This window comes from Pempheris klunzingeri, chromosome 2 (genome assembly GCF_042242105.1).
Source record: "Pempheris klunzingeri isolate RE-2024b chromosome 2, fPemKlu1.hap1, whole genome shotgun sequence".
NCBI lineage: Eukaryota > Metazoa > Chordata > Actinopteri > Acropomatiformes > Pempheridae > Pempheris > Pempheris klunzingeri.
The window spans coordinates 19,464,230-19,489,233 of NC_092013.1; the positions used below are offsets into that span (position 1 = coordinate 19,464,230).

The 25,004-nt window shown below is 39.6% G+C and overlaps 1 protein-coding gene across 2 annotated transcripts in view; it reads right to left on the minus strand.

The window, feature by feature from the left end:
* The window catches only part of LOC139210562 (metabotropic glutamate receptor 4-like), a 132,117-nt gene that overhangs the window by 57,017 nt on the left and 50,096 nt on the right, over positions 1 to 25,004 (minus strand). For both annotated transcript variants that reach the window (XM_070840622.1, XM_070840612.1), the window contains one exon: positions 13,332 to 13,548. In XM_070840622.1, coding sequence (XP_070696723.1) covers positions 13,332 to 13,548 — 217 coding nt within the window. The remainder of the gene's footprint in view (positions 1 to 13,331; positions 13,549 to 25,004) is intronic.

Genomic DNA, 25,004 nt, shown 5'->3' on the forward strand with positions numbered 1-25,004 from the left:
GTCCCCTCTCACTTCAATGCTTTGCCTCAGTAAACACAGGCATTGAAAATGTTGACCCGGGCTGTCTCTGCCATTGATCACACCGCTGATGTTGGGACGCCACATTCTCTTTGTTTGCGTGGTAGATTAATCCATTCACAAACCTTGCTGATGGTACAAAATGGATCAATACATGAGGAAAAATGGAAGTATGAGATTAAAAATTATGGATTTATCTCTGAAAAATGTGGCAATATCCCACCCTGCTCCTTTACAACTGATTGACCTGAATATGACAGGAAGCCAGGAAATTTAAGTTATGTTTCAAAAGAAAGCCCCGCAGGGAAATGGTGCACTCTACATTGTGATCACAGTATGGTACGTGTTTGCTTTCTAACATAAACTGTGAAAAATGAACTGTTTCGTTTTGATCACTTCTTCATCAGACTGATGAAAGAGCAAATGAGTAATGCAATTCCAGTGTTGCAGCAGCTCACTCACTACTCGCTAATCAAACAACTGTTTCTCTGCATTCCGCAAACATTTCCTTTTTTCTAGCCTTCAGATCCCATCCTGCTTTGTTTCACCCACAGGCCTCTCCCTCCTCCTCCCTCTTCCGCTCTCTGTTTCAGCTGACTGTTAAGCGCCTTGTCATTTGTAATAGAAATGACACGCCTTGAGTCAAAGTGACATTATGTCAGAATTTTATCCTGTGATTCCTGCCATACTAAATCACTCTTGCTCTATTCCTCATTCAGAATCAAATTAGAAACACTCTCACAGAGCACCCATACGTTCAAAAAGACTCCAATGCGATGTCCTCAATAATAATTGAAATCCTGAATTCTAGCCATTGTCTTTTGCTCAAGTCACTCTGAGACAGTTGCAGACTTCTATATCTCTTCAGTGAGTTTGAAATCTGCCGGAGAAAATTGAGGGATTATGTTTAACTTTTAAATGGAAACAAGCAAATGCAAGGAAATTTGTTTTTCTCCCCTCCACTGAAATGACTGCTTCCTCTTGTACTTGAACAAAGGACAGACTTTTATGGCACTGCCTCAGCCTCCTGCTGTTTGTCTTGGAGACTGATAGGTAGAGTCACATTTCTTCTTTTTTGATCTAGGCTACTATAGAATTTACAGGTGAGAAAGGACTAAAATAAGGAAAGCCAAAGGGAAAATATTAAATGTGTCTGAATGCCCAGTTGGTCATAAATGCAAACCACACAGACTTGGTTTGAAAAACCCACAATACATTTATGCATGGCAGAACACTTCTTTGCTGCAGCTGTTGTTGCTGTTTTTGGTCAGGAATAACTGTAATTCCTGACATTCCCTTTAATCAATTCCAGATTGAATTGATTCAGTCAACCAAGACATTTTCCTGATTTCATCAGGGCTAATGGGACAAATTGGAATCCTATTTGTGTTTCACTGTGAAGCATATTACCGTATGGAAATCTACAAGTAAAGCACCACTTCTTTTTTTTTTTGCCAGATTAAATTCGGTTTCCACCATCAAGGTTATGTCGGCATACTGTGTATGGAGATTGCTCATCCTCGATAGTCAGTGGTTGGTTCGTGCCAATGTTTTTTTTTTTTTTATCACATCAGGCTCCGAAGCCCCTAATTCACCCCCTCCGTTACAGTGGTCCCCCTGCCTCGCTAACACAAGGGTGCATTTCCAGTCGCTTCCAAATTGACCCTTCAAGGTCCTTGTGCAGGAATGAAATTGCATTTATCCTCCATTAGATGAAGCATAAGGTTTTAAGAAATTGATGGGGCTTTGTGACATTGGTGAACACTATGGTGTAATAAAATTATCATGGAAACAAGGTTGGTTTTCATTGCTAAAGAGACCAAGGACTCACTTCAGGCTCTCCTAGCAGATGTGTGAACAATCTGCTTGAGACAATATTACTTCTGTCACTGTCTTTACACTTTAAATACAGATACAGGGACAGATTATTCACACTTGTTGAGTTTGGCTCCTGTAGAATCATACAGTACAATAATTGCTTATATCCACATTTCTAAATGTATATGAAAAAGGTCTGGGTATATAATTGGAGTGGAGGACTTGACAATTTTTGAATCCCAATCTGTTCCAGGCCAGTTTTAAATAATGGCTGACTGCTGCTCTTTTAAAGGTCATGTTTTATAGTCAGTGCATTTTTTAGGGTCAGAGTATTTTTTTTATAGTCAGTGTTTTTCTAAACCTACAATATATTGTATATTACCGTCTATTGGAGATGATGATTAAAGATACTTTGACATCATTTGACCTGACATCAACCGTCCACAGTGTTCAGACACTCATGTCAATAAAGACAGAATGTCAGTGCCTGCACAAATTAGCTAATGAGCAAGTAAGTGAGGCAGCAAGCCCTACAGTGAGCAATGTAACAAGTTAACCAGCCAGCAAGAGAGCTAACTAGTTCACTAGTAATTGACATCATCATGTTTACTGTTAGTTTACAGCCAAGAGTGCATCATCAAGAGTGCTTTCTGTTTATAGATTAAATGAACTACACATACCCGGTTAGCAAGAGTTTACACTGAGCAGTGCAAAATTATTCAAAAATAACTTGTGTGAATACTGCCATTCTTTCTGAATCAATAGTGGGACAGCTTGATGGACATATATACTAACCAATGGCTCACTTTATTCCTTGTTCTTTTAAAGAAATACAGAAATGGTGGAAAATAAAATCAAATAAAATCAGAGAAATCAAATAAATGTAAATAATTATTAAATAACTTCAGGTGTAATTTTCAAAGGACCCATGTGTGCACACAAGGTTTTTTTTTTAGATATGTACACCGATGGACCTGCTGTCAGGTTTAGTGTTTAATATTGAGAGCTTGCTGAGGTCAATATATATTTAAAAGAAAACATATAACAAAGAATCATACAAGTGTTCATTCCTCTCCTGTGACAGGTGCAAGTACGCCCACAGAACAGAATGTTTTGTTTGGTCTTTTTAGTTAAACCTACTTTTTGGATAAAAAATTTTATTTGGCTAGGTTCAACTTTACCCTGTCAATGTTAACACAAACTGTCTGTGTAAAATCATGAATTATGTTTTGAAAATGTTTTTTACTCCTGTATAACCTCAATAATGTGCTTTAGTTGAAGGTGTCAAGGTAAAAAAACAAGTTGTCATGAAATTTTTGAATAGCCCATTGGTTGGTGAATCACAGATTAAAATGCATAAATTGGGGTTACAGAAGAAGTTTGTGCATTTGACTAAAGCTGTTGTCTTTGGAAGAGGGTGTTCATCGTGATGATGATTCAGGTTAGATGAGAAGCTGAATAAACACCTGCTCATTAGCAGGAATCATCTTGAAAGAAACAATAGTTCTGAAGGAAAATGTCTGGCAGATGTGTTTCTGTTCCTTCTGGACTTACTACAACAGAGTTGTAAAACAAAGTCTTCTCTGATGCAGATACTGTACATGACAGAAACACCATTACTACCTGCCTGTCCATTGTTGTTTCATGTATGTTCTGATGAAGGTCTGAAGTACTGAAAGCTTAGCTATTAAAGTCATTTACTGCATAGTTCTAAGTGTGCAAGAACTTTTTTCATCAAAGAAACCATTACGAAAAATTATGATTTTTTACAAAGTCTTTTTAGCTGTACTAATGTTTAGTGAGATGTCAATGTCAAGAACAAGTCACAACCTTAACTAATTCCCACTAGATCCTCTACTTTACATATTTCCTGTCCACCAAACTGAGCCCAGATGCACTTCGACTCCTTTTAAGTATTTTAGATTTGTGTGATTATATCCCCTTGTCTATGCCTACGCTAAATCTTATCACTTTTGCTGCTGTAATGACCTAATTTCCCCCAAAGAATCAATACCTCTAGCTCACTCACATAATCTAAAGACTAATGCTGCTCTACTCTGCCCATGGCTACATGGGCCTGCTAATCCAGATGTCACATGTACAAATTAGGAAAAAACTACAGGATTTCACTTTGGAAAAGAATCCTGCAGAATGCCACAACAAAACTAAAACAAATGAGCTAACAAATGAGGACCCTTCCAGTCCAGTTCCAATGCTGTCCAGACAAGGAGAAATCTAGGAACCGAAAAAAGAATTCGGAAATAGGAACATTATCGCAGTGCAATAAACAATCAAGTTTGGGGACTGTTTCCAGAAAACAGGCTTGTCTGCTACCATTTTTGTCTGTTACAGTATTGGGTTGGTCGCCTGGCAAATGATACAGTGATAGTCTTCAGATGCACTAACATTGATTTGTGTGAATTAATTAATTACCAATTGTCTTACCCACCCTGACCAACCAGGAAAAGATTTTCTGTTGTGAAGCAGGAAAAAGCTGAGGAAACAGATGCCACAGTGCTGTCCACACTAATCAATTGTGAAGTGACCTCTGAGGGGGTATAATGCAAAATACCATGATTAAAAATTAGAAAAAAGGAAAAAAAAAAAACAGAATAAATATTTAATGTAGCTTCTTTCTCTCTATAAATTGTTGGGCAATGAATGGATTGTTGTTCTACCCCTTGTGAAAGAAACCCACAGTTTTCCCTTTTGTCCTCAAAACAAAGGGTGTCTTGTTTGATTCTTGAGATGACGCATAAAGTTTAATGGTGTGTCATGTGAATCTTGTCAGAGGTTATTGTATTAGACTTATGTTATTCTGTGGAGAAACACCATCTATCCTAGATAGTAATGCTCAGTGTTGACTGACACTGTCAGAGAGGTCTTAATGTAACTGTAGCTTGTAGTGGTGTAGAACTACGCTACATTATATTTAGAGGTGTTTCTGATATTTTGCCCATCAAATATGAGTGGGGAAGACTATTAGCACCACATTTCAATGTAATGCAAAATATATCCCCATATACCCCCAAATGTATCCCCATATACACAATAGATATAGTTGATATTCCCTTAACGAGATTTGTTGTACTCAGACTACATGCATGTATGTAAAATTTTATGTGGCTAGGTTCATCTTTACCTTGTCAATGTTAACACAAACTGTCTGTGTAAAATCCTGAGTTTCATTTTAACAGACATCCATGAATTATGTTTTGAAAATGTTTTATACTCCTGTATAACCTCACTAGTGTACTTTAGTTGAAGGTATCAAGGTCAAAAACAAGTTGTCATGAAATTTTTCTACTACTGAATAATGAAGAATGTAAGCCTAGTGTAATGATAATAATATGAAGCGGTTTAGGAAGTGCTTAGTGGAAGCTGAGAAAATCTTATACCTCTGACAAAAGTGATATTGATATGTTCTAATGAAGAGAAGCTGTATGGATTAGTTACAGACTTGTAATCCAGATTAGTTGCCTGAGCTGTCAGATTTACATTATTGTCTAATGTTGTCTAATTGAATCCTTTCCTTCTCAACAGTTGGGAAAAGACTAGGTCAGATTTATTGTATCTATCTAAAAGCCAATCCTTTGCCTATCCTTGCAATCTTTTTAACAGTTTTAAATTTCCTCTTTCCAAAATTTTCTATCACAGGGAGAGGATACATACCTGTATTATGTTTGTTACTTTTTTTCCACCCAGAAAATTGATCAGGGATCAATAAGGGAATCGCTAAACAATCTGACCAATATGCAGAGTCAATAATGGCGTTGGTATCTTTAAAATCTTATCAGTTCACATCCCTTGCCACTAACCTTATCTGTACCAATTCAATGCACTAATTTTTGAGGCTAATTTGTGCAGCATTCCCCAAGTACTTCAGGATAAATTAAACTGCAGCATCCCCCCCCCGTAACCTCCCCCACACTATAATCCATTGATCTGGTTTCCCGCTCTCTTGATTGGATTGGCGACACGTAGTTTCTCTAATTTTCCTCTTCATTTGAATATCTACTAATGTACTTTTAAATTAGAAGAACATTCTCCCATATAGGAAAACACCATCATGTATACTTAGTATAGCATGATGTGACATGAAATACTATAATTTCTGCTGGGCACTGTATCTAATACTGAAGATCAAAGTTCAGGCAGCAGTACTTGCTTAAGAAAATTGGCTTTCACGATATGTCTGCATTAAGTGCAATACATAACCATTATGTCATTGACAAAAAGCCTGAGTGAAAGAGCAAAAGAGAGAAGTGAGAGAAGATGAGTGACGATTATTCAGCCATTCGCCTTGCCCAATTAAGCAATGACAAGTAATTGTTAAAACAAATTGCAACAGGACATATCTGAGGCACTCAGGGGTCATTTGTGTGATGTCAAATAATAAATAAAGACATAACTGGCTGACACGCCACACACGGGTGTGAACTAGAGATTAAAAGGCCATATGGATAGAAGCAGGGACATCACTGAGTGTGCTGTGATCTCTTCCCCCGGTGACTGTGGTCATTTAGAATACAGATGTTCAAATGTCCCCCTGTTGCTGTGGGTGGGGACGGACTTTTCTCTCATCTAATCACCTCACCCTGCAACGTCTCTCCATCAGTGTGCTCCACAAGTTACATGGCTATTTTTTAGCCTGAGACCATGCATACCGTGCTGCCACTGCAAACACTCACTAGAGCACCAAGTATGTATCTTAATAATCCAACAAATGCACTTATTGCTTATCACTTAGAAAAAGCCTTCATAATTTACACAATAACATACTGTAATTATACAATATGCTATATGATACATTTGTGAACTTCAGCAGTGACAAATTGTACTGGGGCTGAGAGCAACAGGCCGGACACGGAGGTCAGAAAGTGTTGAGATTAATTTTTCTAATTAACTTTTCATAGGTTGTCCTCCTCTTCTACATTTTACCTCCCCAACATGTGCTTATTCATCCCCACTCTGTGTGCTTGTAATCCTCCTCGTCAAACAGGGACAGCAGTTACTCCATTAGCAGGGTTTCTCATGTTGATGTCAGGCAGGCCATTGGTTTGCTAGGGAATCTTGTTAGGGTTCTTATTGACATTGCGTTTCATTAACTTGATTAATGACATCTATTGGGGCATGCTCCACAGTAATCAACATCTCTGCAGAGAGGTGCTGTCTGCAGCCAAGGGAGGGACTCTCTGGGCTTCTGCTGCCCACACTTGACTGGCCTCTCTGTATCATGCTTGTTTCCTAAAGGCTGCACTCAAAAATAATCATATATTCATAAATACCAAAGTAGCAAGCAGTAAGAGATGATGAAGTAGACCCCAGATGACCATTACGAACTTTCCATTTCAGAGAGTGTGTGTGTGTGTGTGTGTGTGTGTTTTCCAGAAAATAGGCCATTTGAAATTAAAGAAATAAAGCAACTTGTGTCCACATCACCCAAGAACGCAACACTTAAGATGCTGCTGCTAAATTATTTGGCGAATTAAGTGCTTATTCTGGGGCTCATTACCTTATTGTCCTGCTACTAAAGAAAAGGTCAAGAAGAGGTTTTTCTCCAGTATTAGCTTGAAAATCCTATACACTCCTCTCTAATTTAAATCTACAACATTGTCAATAAGATTACACATTTGATTACACTGTTGTTTCCTGAAGTAGCTTTTACATAAAGTGATTCTGTTCTCCGTCTCTGTGTATCCTACATCTGCTCTCAGGTCTCTCCCTTCAGGAGGGGTCACATGCTGAGTCAGTTCATGGGAGATGAGACACTGCTCACCTCAAACGCCCCAAAAAGGGGAATATTTACGGCCATCGATTCCCTGCTCTAGGCACTGCATGCCAGGAAAGAAAGATATAAAAACAATGATCAAAAATCCCCACTTGGAATTCGTATTTACCTTTCATCATCTGATTTTTACCCACACTGTACTCAGTTATATTTGCTAACTCTCCTAAGGGAGAGAGGGGAAAGCTGTGCTGGTGAAACTCCAAGCAGGTGGCTGCTGGGCTGCCAGGGTTGTTGCTGTGGGAGCTGACTCAGATAATGTGCTTTTTCGGCTTATTTTCTTGGTACATTTAGCTCAAAACAATGCTATCTGGCAAAGTAATGAGCAAATGCAGCAGTGAATTAACAGTATATTTGCAATATAATATATCAACCTACAATCTTTCCACTGTCAAGGATTTGCTGGCTTAATACCATATGGAGGGTGTTTCAATTAAGAGTTCAAACTGAATGCTAATCACTTGGCAGGAAAACATCTAATAACTAATATCTGTCGATTTTCCGGAGCCAACTATTTTAATTCCATTTGATATGTGCTAGGAAAAATGTTTATCCACTCAGAGAAGGAACAAAAATGGAACAGGTTTATGTTGACAAAGATTTTTTTGTATATAAAAATAAAGTAACAAGTGTAATGTTGAGACAGAAATATGAATTATAAAATACTATAAGTGTAAAAAGTCCACAGATTATAATGGGCTCAGTATATCTTTGTGGTTCAGTGCTCGATTATACTCTTAACCCTTGACTAAAATGTTTAAAACTGCTAAATGGTAATAAAACATTTGTTATTTTAAAATATGTGTGACGTCTTTATTAATGTTGGTCTCCAAAAGTCTTCTGTCTAAAACTGATGTACATATTATGCTTTACCTCTTCTTCTTCTCCTTTCGGCTTTTCCCTTCAGGGGTCGCCACAGCGAATCAGTTGCCTCCATCTAACCCTGTCTTCTGCATCCTCTTCTCTCGCACCAACTACCTTCATGTCCTCTTTCACTACATCCATAAACCTCCTCTTTGGTCTTCCTCTAGGCCTCCTGCCTGGCAGTTCAAAACTCAGCATCCTTCTACCAATATATTCACTATCTCTCCTCTGGACATGTCCGAACCATCTCAGTCTGGCCTCTCTGACTTTATCTCCAAAGCCTCTAACATGTGCTGTCCCTCTGATGTACTCATTCCTGATCCTATCCATCCCGGTCACTTCCCAAGGAGAACCTCAGCATCTTCATCTCTGCTACCTCCAGCTCTGCCTCCTGTCTTTTCCTCAGTGACACTGTCTCTAGACCAAACAGCATCGCTGGTCTCACCACAGTTTTGTACACCTTTCCTTTCATTTTAGCTGAAACTCTTCTATCACACATCACACCTGACACTTTTCTCCACCCGTTCCAGCCTGCCTGCACACGCTTCTTCACCTCTTTTCCACACTCTCCATTGCTCTGGACTGTAAGACCCCTGGACCCTAAGTACTTAAAATCCTCCACCTTCTTTATCTCTTCTCCCTGTAACCTCACTCTTCCACTTGGGTCCCTCTCATTCACACACACTCCGTCTTGCTGCGGCTAACCTTCATTCCTCTCCTTTCCAGGGCAAACCTCCACCTCTCTAGCTTCTCCTCCACCTGTTCCCTGCTCTCACTACAGATGACAGTGTCATCTGCAAACATCATAGTCCATGGATATTCCTGTCTAACCTCGTCTGTCAGCCTGTCCATCACCATAGCGAACAAGAAGGGGCTCAGAGCTGATCCCTGATGCAGTCCCACCTCCACCTTGAACTCCTCTGTCACACCTACAGCACACCTCACCACTGTTTTACAGTCCTCATACATGTCCTGCACCGCTCTAACATACTTCTCTGCCACTCCAGACTTCCTCATACAATACCACAGTTCCTCTCTGGGTACCCTGTCATAAGCTTTCTCCAGATCTACAAAGACACAATGCAGCTCCCTCTGACCTTCTCTGTACTTCTCTATCAACATCCTCAAAGCAAATACTGCACCTGTAGTACTCTTTTTTGGCATGAAACCATACTGCTGCTCACAAATGCTCACTTCTGCCCTTAGTCTAGCTTCAACTACTCTTTCCCATAACTTCATTGTATGGCTCATCAGCTTTATTCCTCTGTAGTTGCCACAACTCTGCACATCTCCCTTGTTCTTAAAAATGGGCACCAGCACACTTCTCCTCCATTCCTCAGGCATCTTCTCACTATCTAAGATCCTGTTGAACAACCCAGTCAGAAACTCTACTGCCACCTCTCCTAGACACTTCCATACCTCCACAGGTATATCATCAGGACCGAGTGCCTTTCCACTCTTCATCCTCTTCAATGCCCTCCTCACTTCATCCTTACTAATCTTTGCTACTTCCTGGTCCACAACTGTCACCTCTTCTACTCTTTGTTCTCTCTCATTTTCCTCATTCATCAACTCTTCAAAGTACTCTTTCCATCTTCCCATCACACTACTGGCACCTGTCAATACACTTCCATCCGATCTGTTTCCTGCACCAACATGTCCATTGAAGTCTGCACCAATGACAACTCCCTCACTTCTAGGGATGCTCTGCATCACTTCATCAAGGTCCAACCAGAATTTCTCCTTCTCCTCCAGCTCACATCCTACCTGTGGAGCATACCCACTAACAACATTGAACATCACACCTTCGATTTCTAGCTTCAGACTCATCACTCTATCTGACACTCTTTTTGCCTCCAGGACATTCCTAACAAACTCCTCCTTCAAGATAACTCCTACTCCATTTCTCTTCCTATCTACACCATGATAGAACAACTTGAACCCTGCTCCTAAACTTCTAGCCTTGCTACCTTTCCATCTGGTCTCCTGGACACACAGTATGTCTACTTTCCTCCTCTGCATCATACATATTATGCTTTACCTATCTTTCTGAAATTCAAATGAGTTCCATGATTGGGAAACGGGGCAGAAAGGTATTTAAACTGGCATAAAGTCTAATAGATTTTCCCTTCATAGCTGTCTTGGAGCTCAACCATGTCCAAAAAAAGGCATCATCAGACCAGAGAGATCATTTAGAGCCGTTATGGATTCATCATGACCTCCGAGTAGGCCCTCAATCAAAGTCACGCAATAGTGCAGTCTGCATGACACCGTTGGTCACCGACAGTGTTTTCATTGTTTGCTCATAGCCCTTGTGTGAGACTGTCAACCACAGCTTGTATAATGTATTCTAAGTCAAACTATGTGAAGAAACATGCATTTCCTGATTTTTCAGCACTGATAAAATCCTTAGCATCCCGGCACCACTTGTTTTCCATCCCTCTGCTGTCCCTGACTCATGCCCAGGCGATTAAGTGTTTAGAGAGTGGCAGACATAATTGATGAGCAACCGGAGCCATGCCGGTCTCATTCTGTCCAGGCACAGTGCAAGCCGGAGACATGAGCGGGGCACCTTCAAGTCTCATCCTTTTAATTACAGTCCTATTTAACTGACCAGAACACCTAAACCCAAACTCCTTGGGAACTGTTTCAGTGGAGTAATTTGGAAAAAGAGTAAGCACAAAGAAAAAAGGATCCAAAGACTCAAGCAGTGAGCCAAATGATTAATCTTTTTGCATGTACTATCTAAGGGAGAAACTGTGTTTCTCTAAGTCAGCCTTTTTTTTCTCTCTGCCACAAAAAGCTGATTGAACCTGTGTATTTAACCTCTTTGTACTCCGTGTTTAGTGTATTATGCAATTTGTGAAAACCAGGTCACTTAGAAACTTTAAGGTCAACTGCTTGCTGCAAACGATTTTCTCTGCCTATCTAACTCAAGGTAAACGTCCTTTATATTGTAGGCTGCCGCATTTGATGGAAATTCCGCCAAGAACATGTTTTTATGCCAAAACTAAGGGGCGAAAGAGGGGAATAGAGATTCTGATTGGGTATCGAAGAGCGAGAGCTATGCTTCAACGAAAAGCTCCGCCCCACGACCATGAGCTGCGACAGGGTTACCGCCGCATGTCCCCGCCAGCATGATGCTCGGTGACTGAACTGAGAGCACAGCGAGGGAGAGCAGCATTAACCACCGGAGTGGCAGCTACATGTGTGTGCTGGCTCAGCAGGGAGAACATTAAATAAGAAAAACTGATCTACAAGAGAATAAATTTGGGATGTAGAAACGGCACAAATTGGTGCATAAAAATTCACCAGAATGGAGGAAATTAAGTTAATGACCCTCCAAATTTCCAGGGGAAACAATCCCAAGACCCTTCACTTAACGCTCCCCCAATGTTGAAACAAACTGGTTCTGTGCTGCTTCTGGGCAGGTAGTGTCTACTTCACTCAGCTAAGCCTATTTAGAAATGGCTGCCTGTAGTTTCATGTTGGTGGGTTGGGTAGTACTCAAGCATACAGTTAAACCAGGATCAGGCCAGAGAACCAATACAATGAGTTTAAAAGATACCAATGCCTGCTGCACAGGACACAAAAAAACAGAATTTTTCAGTCGCCATCTGACTCTAACAAGTTGATGAAAAGCCAAAATTGAACTCAGCTGCTGTTTGCTTTGTGTGCTCTCTGCAAGCCACTGTCTGCTCTTAGAAAAAAACACTAGTGGATTGAGTGTTGTGTGTGTCCAACAGAGAGATGCATCCGCTCCAGTAAAACGACACAATTGATCACATCAATTTCAGTAGTCGTATTGTCTCAGTAAAACTTTCACTCATATCATTATAAATATTTTAAAGTTATCAGCACAAGTTCTGAATCAGGACGTGCAGTATTTGGACAAAGTTGCTTGTGAAACATAAAATGTGCCTTCTGAGCATCTTTGGCTTAAAAATGTCTTTTGTCATGAAATCAGTTCTTCTCTTATCTCGTTTTCAAGTTGTAGCTATTTCAGTTTCTGTCCTGTTACTCTTCATATTTCAGCTCAATCTTTTGAATTGTAGTTAACTTAATAAGGGATTTTAACAAATGTAGATTTGACACTAAATTAGATTCAGTAAGTGGATTCATAACTGGACTACGCTGTTTGAAAAACACCGTATTAATGAAACCAGTGCATTCCTGAGCTGGTTCTCACGGATATCCTATATTTCAGTGCCCCTAAAAATAAAACCAAGCTTGGAGCCCTGACATTGTTTGCATAGTTCTGGCCTGAAGTGTCATTTTTCCATGTAGGTATGCACATTAAGTGGTTGACTGTATTTATGGCTGTGAGCAATGTCAAGTCTTTGTATGATGTTTGACAGCTCTTTTGGGTGTCATTCGGGTTGTTTTCAGAATAAAAACCTTTACGACCTATTTGACTGTGTTGGGAATGTTATTCGTGATATTCACATTTCTGTTTAATTGTGGTTTTGGGGCATATCCTGTGGTTATCTGTCTTGTGTTGTGTGTCTATAACTCATTGCTATTTCTGCCTATTTGCCAGGACACAGCTGAAAATAATTTCTTTATTATTATTGTTCTTTTGATAAATACAGGGTGAAAGAATACAATTTTTAAAAATGCACCTGAGTGTATAGCAGTACTGTGTGCGAACAGATCAGGTATATTGACAAAGGGACACAGTGCTGCTTTCACTGGCCAGGGAAGAAAGCATTTGACCTCATTAATTGATGCTTGCTTGCTTGTCTTTGAGCTTCTTCAATTATCTGTAGTAAGGAAAGTTTGCAGGGATAATATCCTCCCACGGCCAAAGCTAGAAAGGCAATAAGAGGCCAAGTGTACTCACCATCCTCTCTAGACTTCTGAATGAAAGCATCGACCCCACTCTCTCCGTAGTTTCCCTCTGAGGCCACCGTGGAGACGTAGTTCCAGCGCATGGCCTTGACGATGTCTACCATGGCCTGGGCCTGGTAGGTGTCTGGAGGCACCACGCGTGAGAAGAAGTCGTAGCGGGTGTTGTCACTGAGCTCTGGAGCAGTGGAGGCATAGCTCACCTGGGGTATCTGCACAGGGAAGAACATCAATAAAATTATAACCCTGAAGGAGCCTATTTACTAGTGTAAATAGTTACAGGAAGGGAGTGAGGAGAACAGGGAAAAGGCAAATTTATTTGAGAAGCACCCTTCATCTAGACGATTCAAAGTGCTTTATGTAAGACATAAAAGGTATTAAGACAAGATACAAAAGAAGCAATATAAAAAGACAATATGCCGGCACACATATAAATAAAATAGCTAAAACAGAATTACATAGATTACACAGGAGAATAAGGTTTAATTTAATAAAAGGCAGTGGAAAACAGAAAAGTCTTTAGCCTTCATTTGAAAGAGCTCAGAGATGGAGCACCTCAGGTTTTCTGGGACTTTGTTCCAGCTATACTGCATACTATAAAAACTGCATACTTCTTCTCCATGTTTAGTTTTAACTCTGGGGACAGAATGTAGAGTTGTCTTGGATGATCTGAGAAGTCTGAACGGTTAATCATGTAGCAGCAGATGAGAAATGTGTTTTGGCCCTAAACCATTCCTTGCTTTGTAGACCAGCAGTAGTATTTTAAGGTCAAAGAGGAAGCCAGTGTAAAGATCTGAGAAATGCAGTGATGTGGTAAGGACTCTAAAAGCAGAAACCTCAGAACCCTCCAATCGACTTTTTAGAGAGACGTGTGAAGACACTGATACAATAGGAAAGATATACACATGGAGAAGCTCTAAATCCTGCTGAGTCTATCACTGTACCAAGATTTCTGGCTTGGTTTGTGACCTTTAACACTAGCCATTAAAGCTGGGCGCTGACTTTTATTTATTCTTATTTTTCTCCAAAAACAATTGAGTTTTTTGTTTTTGCCATATGACAAGGGGATAAACCAACAAATCCTCACAGTGAAACGACAGAATAAGTCGAAAATACTTGGTTAAGTTTAGGACAAGATCACAGTTTGGGCTAAAATAAGTATGCTAGTTATGGAAGTAACACTGCATGAATATGCATGTTACATTACATATGTGACATAAGTTACGTTAAAAGTTAACTGAAACGTACATGACATAAGTGGAGTATGTTAAAATAACTCAACACTGACTTTTTGTTATGTCTCGTCGTGTCTGTTAAGTTTGTCTAGTTCACTCGTGTCTAGTCTTGTCTCTCACTTCCTGTCTTATTGGGAAAACTAACTCTCCTCTCGTTTCAGGCTGTGTGACCTTGTGTGTTTCCCGCCGCTGTGATTGTCTGCCCCGCCCTGATTGTTTGACCTGACCTGTTCCCCATTACCTCTTGTATAAATAGTCCCTTTGTCCTGTGCCAGATCGTCTTGTCTCGTCCGAGCGTTCACGTTGCCACTAAATCTAGTCAAGTCTTTGAAAGCATTGTTTGCCATTGCTCAAGCTGTTGTAAGTATTTTTTGCCTTCCTGTGTCATTAAAGTGTTCAACTGTCTGGAAGCTTACTGGTGTCATGCTTTTTAGTCCTCCCTGGTTCAGTGCCTAGACCTAATACTTTTGGTTCCACACAGGGCACGAACAGCATCCTTGTGGGTGAAAGTCTAGTCGCTCTTTATACTGTCACCTGACATCCTCCTTTGCTTGTAACCACTACGGCTACTAGAGCTCGCCTTCGTAAAAAGAGTTATTTTTAAACCCTTTAAAAAAAAAAAAAGACCACTATTGTGACTTTCGCCATGAGGACGGGTGGAAATAAACACGAGACAAGTTTGTATTATTACCAGATTTTCAAGGAGAGGCATCTCTTACAAGTCAGCCTCAGTGTTCTCTTATGCTGCGGCAGGATATCCAGTTTACAAGCTGAGATGATGAGCTGACAATGCTCATGAGTACATGTAACTTGCTAAACATGAAGTCTCTTAGTATCGTTTTGCACACAACAAAATGTGCTTTTTTTGGTAAATGGCCGTAATAAAAATTATTGTATTTTTATTATATTTCTTACATTTTCCACTGCCACAGGGAACACACTGGTAGCTGTTATGATGGTAAAGCTTTATACATGTGAGAACTTGCATCATGCAGGCTTCTGTTGCTCCCACTGCTGCAAAGATTTTACTGATGTGTCTATTGAAGACAGGAAAAATATTACATAAGGAACTTGAATAGAAAAATATATAGGTCAGTTAAACAACAAAGTCCTTCTCAAGTGACCATATTTTAGATTTTCTGGTGCTGGTCACGTTTCTCAACACAGTTTCTCAGTTTTTGTGATTGGTAAACTATATTCATGTAAATGGGTTTTTTTTTTTAGTTTTTTTTTTTTTTATCCCTATGACACACAGTGATTTACCAAACAGGAGACAGGGCTGTTTCCTGTTAACGATATACAATGTGTCTTTTTGTTGAGGATCTGTGACCACGTGCACTCAGTGAAACATGATCCTGATGAAAAACAGCCCTGTTTTCTGTCTAAATGTCTCTTTGCCACATGCTGCACTTCATTATCACAGACAGCAGACCTGTAGGTTGGCATTCACAGATAATCTGTGGCCACATATTGTCTGTGATAAATTATATAAAGAGAGAATACAAACCAGAAAAGAAGAGGAAAAAAAAAAACTTGACTCGTTACTAACAAGGGCTCTAATCAATGACCTAGGAGAAACTAATGAGTGTCCATACATTTGTGTCATTTGTGTGCGTGTTAGCTGTTCTATGCTGCATTTGGTGGCAAGAATATTTGGGCACCATGGCTAACAGGGTTCAGTATTTAGTGTAGAAATGCCTAAAGGTCCAGGCATCATTATTTAAAGGTGTTTAAATGTAGTGGAGACTGGCATAGTCAGTCAAAATTTAGAGATATGAGTGTTCTGGATCTAAATCCTTTCTGTGTGGAGGCTAAAATTTGCAGCAGCTTAACAGATGACGTGAGATCTTCAGAATCTATTTAAAGACCCTTTTGCCCAATGAAATGGAGAGGAGACATAGATGAATGTGTATGGTATTTGAGTAAAAAAATGACATGATTTATATTGTATTTACATGTAAATGTGGCATGTAGATGTATAATTACACTGTGTGGTATACTATTTATAGTTTGTCAGATTTTTGTTAATTTTGTGTTTCTGCATGTCGATGTTTCATGTTGGTTTAAATCTGTCACCATGTCCCAGTTCCACATTACACAGTGATTGTAAGCTGGTTTCTGTATGTGGTGTGTCCACCATAGAAATGTTTCAAAATAAAATACACTCAGGGCAGACAGCACGCATTACTGAATACGGCTAATTTTTGAGTGTGATGTTGATGCACACTATTCTCCCACAATGCAATGCACAGAGGAAATGGAGGAGCTGCTCACAGCTAGACAGTATTAAATCTTAAAAACATTTTAACGTTAAGTTTAATTGGCCGTAGCTTTCAGCTGCGCTTTGATAGGCATCAGACGTTACACGCACTGTGTAAATTCCTGTTGGTATGACACTATGTTCATGTGTTTGTATATTAAAACAGTAGACTATGACAGTTATGATGCAGTACAAACACTGAATGAATTTGGGACACAGCATGTGTCTTCTTGTTTTGTCTGTTTGTTTTTGGTGAATATTATACAGAATTAAACCAAACCAATAGCTTTGATATGAAAACCCAATTAAATGCAGAGTTTGAGTTGAGCAATGCTGATTTCTTTGACCTATTACATGAAACATGAAAAAAAAAAAGACATTTTCCCTATTTGTTTGGTACATGGAGTTTGTTTGTGGTATTTTCAGTCTCTTCCACCACAGCCTTATCCAGGCTTGTCCAAGCTACCTCAGCTTGGTTTGAAATGTATTCATAAAGACAGGTTCGAGGCCACAGTCACTGAGGTACTCTACTTCAGTACTAAGACCTTAAGATGAATCCCTGAGCAACGCCAGCAGGGAAAAACATGAAATAATGATATGGAAACATAATAATGGACTTGAATGTATTCATGCACTGGACGTTTTAGAGCTTGCCAACGAAGCTTAACGTACTACTGATTGAGGTTATTTAAAGATAAAAGAAGAAAAAAACTATTTAACTAAAAGGCTCCTTGAGAATTGTTCAGTACTTTTACAACTACGTCTCTATTTAGCTGCGTTGGTGGCGTTTTTAATATTTTCTACCAGCATCCCAGCAGACACTTTAAAAAATGCTTTGCTCAGTGGAGTAAATTATAATTATTGTTTTGCTATGTTATTCCATTATCTATACCATCTATTCTTTTGCGTGTGTGTCGGGGGGGTATGTATGACTACAAGCCCTGCAAAATAGTCACATGGACCCGCACTGCACCAAGTGATGAAGGATTTAATCTAATTATGTTGAAAAAACAGTGTAGGACGGCCTGCTGAATACGGGATAACGCTTAAGTATGCACAATGTGATGCATGGATTAACGTCTAATGTTTTTAACCTTACACTTGAAATGAATAAAAGTGGATTATCTGAAGGAGAAAATAACAACAGAGAATAAATCATAGGTGAGAGGGAATAATCGTTTTCCACTGCCTGGCATGTGACTTTTTCAGCTATGACACCCAACATGTTCTCTGCTGAGGACCCAGCAGAGTGTAAAGCTGTTTAATTGTTGTGATTTTTAGCAGGTACACTTTGGGGCCAAAAATAGCAGATTTCTGTAACACTGTAACACTGTATCAGTTGCTGTGAAGGTGCCAAGTGTCTGTTTACTGAGACAGGTGTGCAAATGTTCTATCTTGACCAGAATATTGCACGATCTCACTTATCAGCCATAGTTGGTGATCTTAGCACTTAGCGCCTAAGTTTGTGAATGCAGAGAAAAACGCTTTCTCTCTCATTTTAGAAAAATAGTTATGTTTGTTGCCTGTTGGATCTTACTACGAGTGCCGCACATGCAGAGGTTGTGTCAAGGTATCAGTTTTAATGATATGCAATGAGTTTTTTTTTACAAAAATCACAATATATAAATATAATAAATAGTATTGCTTGCTGCAGCATTAACACATGGATCTGAGTGACAATCATACTCCAGTGTCAAACAGTAAAAAGCCCATTTGACTGTTAATAACAAATATAAATACCGCAGCACCAGGCTCTGCTTCTTATTCAGTTGCACTTCAATTAAATTTAAGTCTCTAGACTCTTCTTAAATTTACTGCAGAAACAATAACTCCTATTACAATATAACAAACTATTCCCTGCATCTATCTGAAGATGCATGGATGTTTGGTGTACAGTGTTGTGCATCAATCCCATCTGGACTATGATTCCACAACTTACTCTGAAATGCCTTATTTGTAATTCTAAATTTTGCCCTACTGATATCAAGACATTTAATGTCCTCAGAACACCTTAGGTCCTAAAGCCTCTCTGAAAAATTATACTTAGTTATACAAATATTGTGTTGCATCCCTTTATCCCTTTACAGCATTTAAGACCTTTTAGTGGCTGTCTGGCTCCACATTTATCCCAGCTACTGTTTGCTTTGCTGAGCATCCTGTTGAGAAGAGGAGAAACTTAATGATAATAATGTTGGGACCCGAGCTGTAGGTGCAGTATTTTTGTATGTGAATTATGCTGGCATGTATAATAGCTGACTACATTTGCATCTGTAATTCAGACACCTGACAGATCCTTGCAACCTGCAGTGCGGTCCAAATGCAGAGCATCTGCTTCAATCAAGTTGCATACGGAAAACATGTTTGGGTAAACATAGTTTATCCTTAGTACTTGGCAATCTCATCTCACCACAGAAAAATGCCTACTTTAAACATAGCAGGAGCTAAGCCAAGCTGTGTTTCTTCATGACCCAGACACATGATAACAAGTATATGCTTAACAACAAAACCAATAACTGTATTCCAAATGTGTTTGTCTGGAAGAAGCAATTTTCACATACATATTTCAAAACAAAACAAATGCTGTAATCTACTGAGAAACTTGTCAAAAAGAAACAACTTTACATTGTTATTACAGCTGAAATGATTGGTCGATCAATCAGCAGAAATTTAAAACATGGTCCTGCCAATAATTCAACATCATTCCACTGATTTATACGTGGGAGTAATGTGTGGAAATACACATCAACGCATCACCAAAGGCTGAGAAGAAGACTGCCCGGTAGTTAGCATGGATGTAAACAATGCAGTTGTCAAACCTGGTGGAAAAATCGCATTTGTCGCTGTTGTTTTACATGGAAATAAATGCATCCAACCTGGTTAAGGCCTAAAGAATACACACATATTGTGCTCTGGTGAATAACGCTGAATGTAAACGAGTTTTCTTTGTTTACAAAAGCCCTCCATATGGCGGCTTTTATCGAAAATCATTTTGCAAACACAGTTCACAAGCCAGGGCTCGAGAGACTAGTGACCAACCACTATTTCCTATCATTTTACCGTCTAAAAGACTAATTGATTTACTGAGAAAATGATGAGGAACTTAATTGATGATAAAAGTAATTGTTAGTTGCAGCCCTAATTGTAAGTGACACAGCTGTGCACATTTTTAAACTCAAGTTTAATGCAGCAGAAATAACAGGGGCAACGCTTTTTCTCATATCAGAATAAAGCACATTTCTGTCTTGAGAACAGGGAATCCTTTGTTCTCATGCTACCCGCTCTACCTCAAAACCTCTTGCAGTTTCTCATTGTGCTTTGTGTTTCATTGCAGGACAATATCATACTCATCACTGTGTACTATATGAATCAGGTCCGCACTAATAACATACACTATAGAACTACTTTTTGTTCTTTGTATTCATGAAGGTCTCCTGTAAAAGCTGCCTCAGTATATTTCTTCTCTTCTCGAATCTAAAACCACTGCTCACCAAAGCAGACCTCAGAACTGTTTAACTCCAGGTACCCCTCGGGTGAATACTGAACTAGGGAAGACTGGCTTGCGCTACGCTGATTTGAAACTTTTAACTTTGAATCTATTCAGTGTCTGAGACGCTGTATCTGATTTTGTTATGTCTATGTTCTTTGTATGTAATGTGTTTTTGTTTGTCTCTGCTGTACTCTGCTGTGGTGCCGCTCTCTCTTGCATGTTTCCTTTTTTTAGTTTAACCATTCACTATAAACTGGCTAAGAAGGAACATTAGGATTTTTGAAGCTTTCCAGGGGATCACACTGCTCAACGTGTTTTTGGTCCATAACAGAAAACTCACAAAATAAAAGTTAGCCTTCAATTGCTTTGAGGAAAGATAGCCCACAGCTACCTCATCAGATTAGCGTATATCTTTCACAAAGTAACATGAAAACATTCTAAGAAACATGGAGACATGTTTTAACCCAAAACCCAATGCCTAGAGACAATTTTTTCCAACATCACCAGCATTAAGCAGCACTGCCTGCTGTCTTTAGACAAGTGTAAATGCAGAAATCGTACACTAAAACATCTGTCAGGCTCCAAAATCTAAACAGTTCAAGGTCTGCTTTTGCTCTCCATGAACAGTGGGGCTTGGCATTGGTTTGCTCTGTTTCAGAGCTACAGAACAGCAGAGCTTGCAGTGCAAAAAGCTCCTCACTCTCTCTCAGCAGGAGCTTTGTGTGTTGGCTGCAGTGCAGAAAGGGCTGCATTATACCGTAAGTGTCAGTGGCCAAAACAGCAGAGCGCTCACTATGTTCAGGCAGAGATAATGCCCGCAGTTTTCTGCTCCAGCTTCATGTCGTTTAAATTTATTGAAATTACAATATTTCATTCATGTTGTCCAACTGTATCATGGCTACTCACTACTGGAATAGCTGCAGTGAAGACAACAGTAGCTATGTAATGTAGTAATGTTTTGTTTTCATGCACGCTCAACATTCGCAGAGACAGACAATAGAGACACACATAATTATTTCATTCACATAACTTCTTAATTCAATTTAGTGCCTGAAAAGAAATTTGAGTCTGGACAGCGGCTGCAGACATAAAGAGAAGTGGTTTAAATTTTGCAGTGAGGAATGGGGGTGAACTCTTTGAGTCAAACGCACCACTTGAGTATCCAGGCTCTCTCCTTAATTGCTATCAGCTGCTGTTGACACTGAGGGGAGATTAAAGTTTCACTTTGTTACTGTCAGGGTAAGTGGAGCAGCAAATAGCTGAGCCTCCTCAATAGAAAACCAATTCCTGCATAATGATATAACAAAACAGATTCTCACTGCTCTGGGAGTGAACAACATAGCACTGAACACAATGGGGACATTTGGCTATGATTCAGACTGATGCAATATTATATAAAGTGCCTGTAAAGTAGTGGGAGTAAATTCATTATCTCAATTATTTTCTTGGGCTTTCGCACCTCCTTTTCGTCCGTCCTCTGTGTTTGTGTGTGTTTATTTTGATGCAACGCGTACTGGATTTAGGTCAAGTGTTAATTGACCTTAAATGGTAAACTGTGAGCCTTGGTAATGCTGCCTAATGTCAGTGCAGGCGGATGCAGCCGTGCAGTGTGGCCATACTGTCCACTGTCAAATGTTCAGCCCCAAGAGGCTGGTGATAAAATCTCTGAGCATGCTTTAGACCTTTTCATAATATTTCCATCTCTCAGATTTGACCTTTAATATTTTGACATTCGATTGGATTGAGAGGAGAAGGCAAAGCCAATAAGTCTGAGCTCCTCCTGCTTTGTCTTTCACAGAGACTGACATCATCTTGCTTCAATCATGCAGATCACTCTGGGGAACCAAAGTCTCTCAGCTGCCTACTTCAGCTCTACTGCAGTGATGGTAACTCTTTAGCTCAAACAGGATTTGTGAACTGAGCTGAACCTGCTGGTGATGTGACCGTCAAGGATGATGTAGGATGAGGCGGTTGCCTCAAGATATTTGTCCTCAAACCTGGAAAAACCCCATCTAACTCAGTGATGTCAGTGATGTCAGAAATACTAATATAATCCAAGCCATATTATAAATCAGAGAAGACAAATGAATGCGATTTGCTCCAAGTTATCACTTCCTGTCACAGAACTTTGGTTGCAAAAGACGATCACTGTTTGGGCTAACTGTTTGGACGCTCATGCATGAGCAAACAAGATAGTTTCAGTAAAATACTACCTTGCACACAGGGGGTATGTGGGTGTTTCTGTGCGTGTGTGTTCGTGCATGCATGTCTGTTCTCTGTTGAAAGACTTTCCAGATATTGATTTCTGTGTCGTTTTTCTGCTTTGCATGCTCAGGTCAGCTCTGCAAGTTGTCATCCTTTTGATTTTGTCTGGAATTGATGAGACAACCCTTACTGTTACTGGGCAGAGCTTTGTGTTTTGATTTGAGATTGGATTAAAAATTCAGCTAAATAAATGTTACTGACACTGGCTGGCAAACTAAAAACACTGGCTGATGTGAAGCCTGTCTTAGCTTCTGTATGTGATACAGCCTCTTGGATAAACTCCAGGAATTTCTTGTGCAAAAAGAAGTGCATGGATCTGCGTTGTGCTGCAAGAAAAGCTGAACTTGGAGACTTGGAGACCGCCCCTTTGATGGAGGAAGTCAATTAACCCGAACAACAATGACGGATAAATCAGTTGTCACATTGCAGTAACATTTAATGTGGTTTACTGTTTCAGTTGTGAATGCGGTTTCTGTTTCTGGCACTCAGTGATAATGTATCAGTGCAACAGCATAAATACCTGAGCTTAAAGATGTACTTTAATTCCTCCTTTACATCTATTGCACGTTTCAGCACACAATAGATTTAAATTGGTTTTTGATTGTCATCAAATACTTTTGGAAGAGCAAGAATGACATTCAGTTACAGGTATGGTCTGACAGTACAATCAACAGGATATTGAAGTTTGCTCTTAGCCTGTTTTCCTTTTATGTAAATGTGGAAGAAATCACTTAGGAGAGTTTTGAAACAGCTGCAGGCTGGATGCCATAATTTGGTCCTTTCATGGAAACCAGATGTTATTCAGTTGTCTACAGAGGAGCTTCTTTTGTCCAAATATATCCAAGTAAACGCTCATGAGTAAGGCTGCATTGGGGCTCCAACAGTTTCACACACTATGAATTAATCTGTCTATGCTGTTTTGATTCATTGAATAATTGTTTAGTTTAGGAAAATGAAAAATAAGTTTAGTTGCCGTAAACAATACCTGAACAATATTTAACTTTTACCATACTGCAGTTGCCATATATTAAAGAGAATGCAAATGTAAATGAACGTAAAAATGTTGGTATTGCCCATAAAAGACGTTATTCAGTGTAATCGAGGGTTTTGTAGAATCTAATCTAAATCTAATATTGGCATTAACAATGGGTTTGTTTTAATGATATGTTACAAAAAAAGTTGATTTTAATATTTTTGAAGCTGTATCCCGCACACTTGGAATTTACTCCCTACTAAATTGACAAAGCCACTGGCAAAAGCAGTAATCAATTTTCTAAAGATCAGTTAATACGATAATTAGGTCAAGCAGCAGTACCTCCACTTGAGTACATTACACTAGTGCTCTTTATAACACAGCTTGCATGTTGAAAAGCTCCATGCAGTTAAAAAGGTTTTAACCTTTTGCTTTTTTCCAAATACATTCAACTCAAAATCACATATTGCATAACTTATACCTTACTAGTTCCAAGCAACACTTGACGTTTTCATGTTCTTCATCAAAAGTTATATGCGATATATAAATGATACGATTAATCATTTTTTTCAAACACAGACTCATCAACATGAGCCAAGGCCGATGAGTCTGAGTTTGAAAAAATAATTAATCGTATCATTCTTCTCTTGATAAAAAAAATGAAAACAGGTCCCACAGACCCGAACACCATACAAGGGTTAATATCAATATAGAGCTACAATGCAAAGTGTGAGGATACGTGGTGAAAGTCCAAACCCCTGTGGCATGGCTTTCTCAGGTCGCTTTGGGTATTTAAGATGCTCCAAGGTGCTTTGAAGCACTTCTCCTCTGTGCTAAACATAGCACCCCCCATCTGTTAAACACCTTATGACAGAGTGTGTGAGGAATCGACTCCCTGCTATCTGGGTCTCTATCTCTCTGCTCTCCTCTCAGTGTGAACCAAAGACGGCACCTCTGCTGACCCTTCAAGCTGCTGAATTTGTAGGAAAAAACATAGCCAAGTCTATCGATGACACATAAGAAGTCTGACTGCTGTTTTAAGGAGCCCAAAACAAGTTAGCACCCTCACTACTGTGCAAACGAGGACCGATTTTCTCCCCAAAAAACGACAGCATCATCTATCTGTAATCAGCGATGTGAACACGAGGGAGCTGTTCAAATTTTGTGAAACAACAGGATATCTCCAATCTAACCACAGAGGATGTCACTCCTGCACCATTTTTGGCAGCTCAGTGTGTCACAGTCAATCCTCGGCCAGTCCCGCAGATCCATCATTGAAAGCATCCTCACACCATCCATCACAGTCTGATGTGACTCAGCCTCCCGCCGCTCCAAGGGAAGCATGTCATTCAAACCTCTGAGGGGGTTACCGAGTCCCGGCTGCACTGCATCACACACACACCTGCACCATAACAGAGCAAGGAAAAAGGGAGAGAAGATTTCCGCCA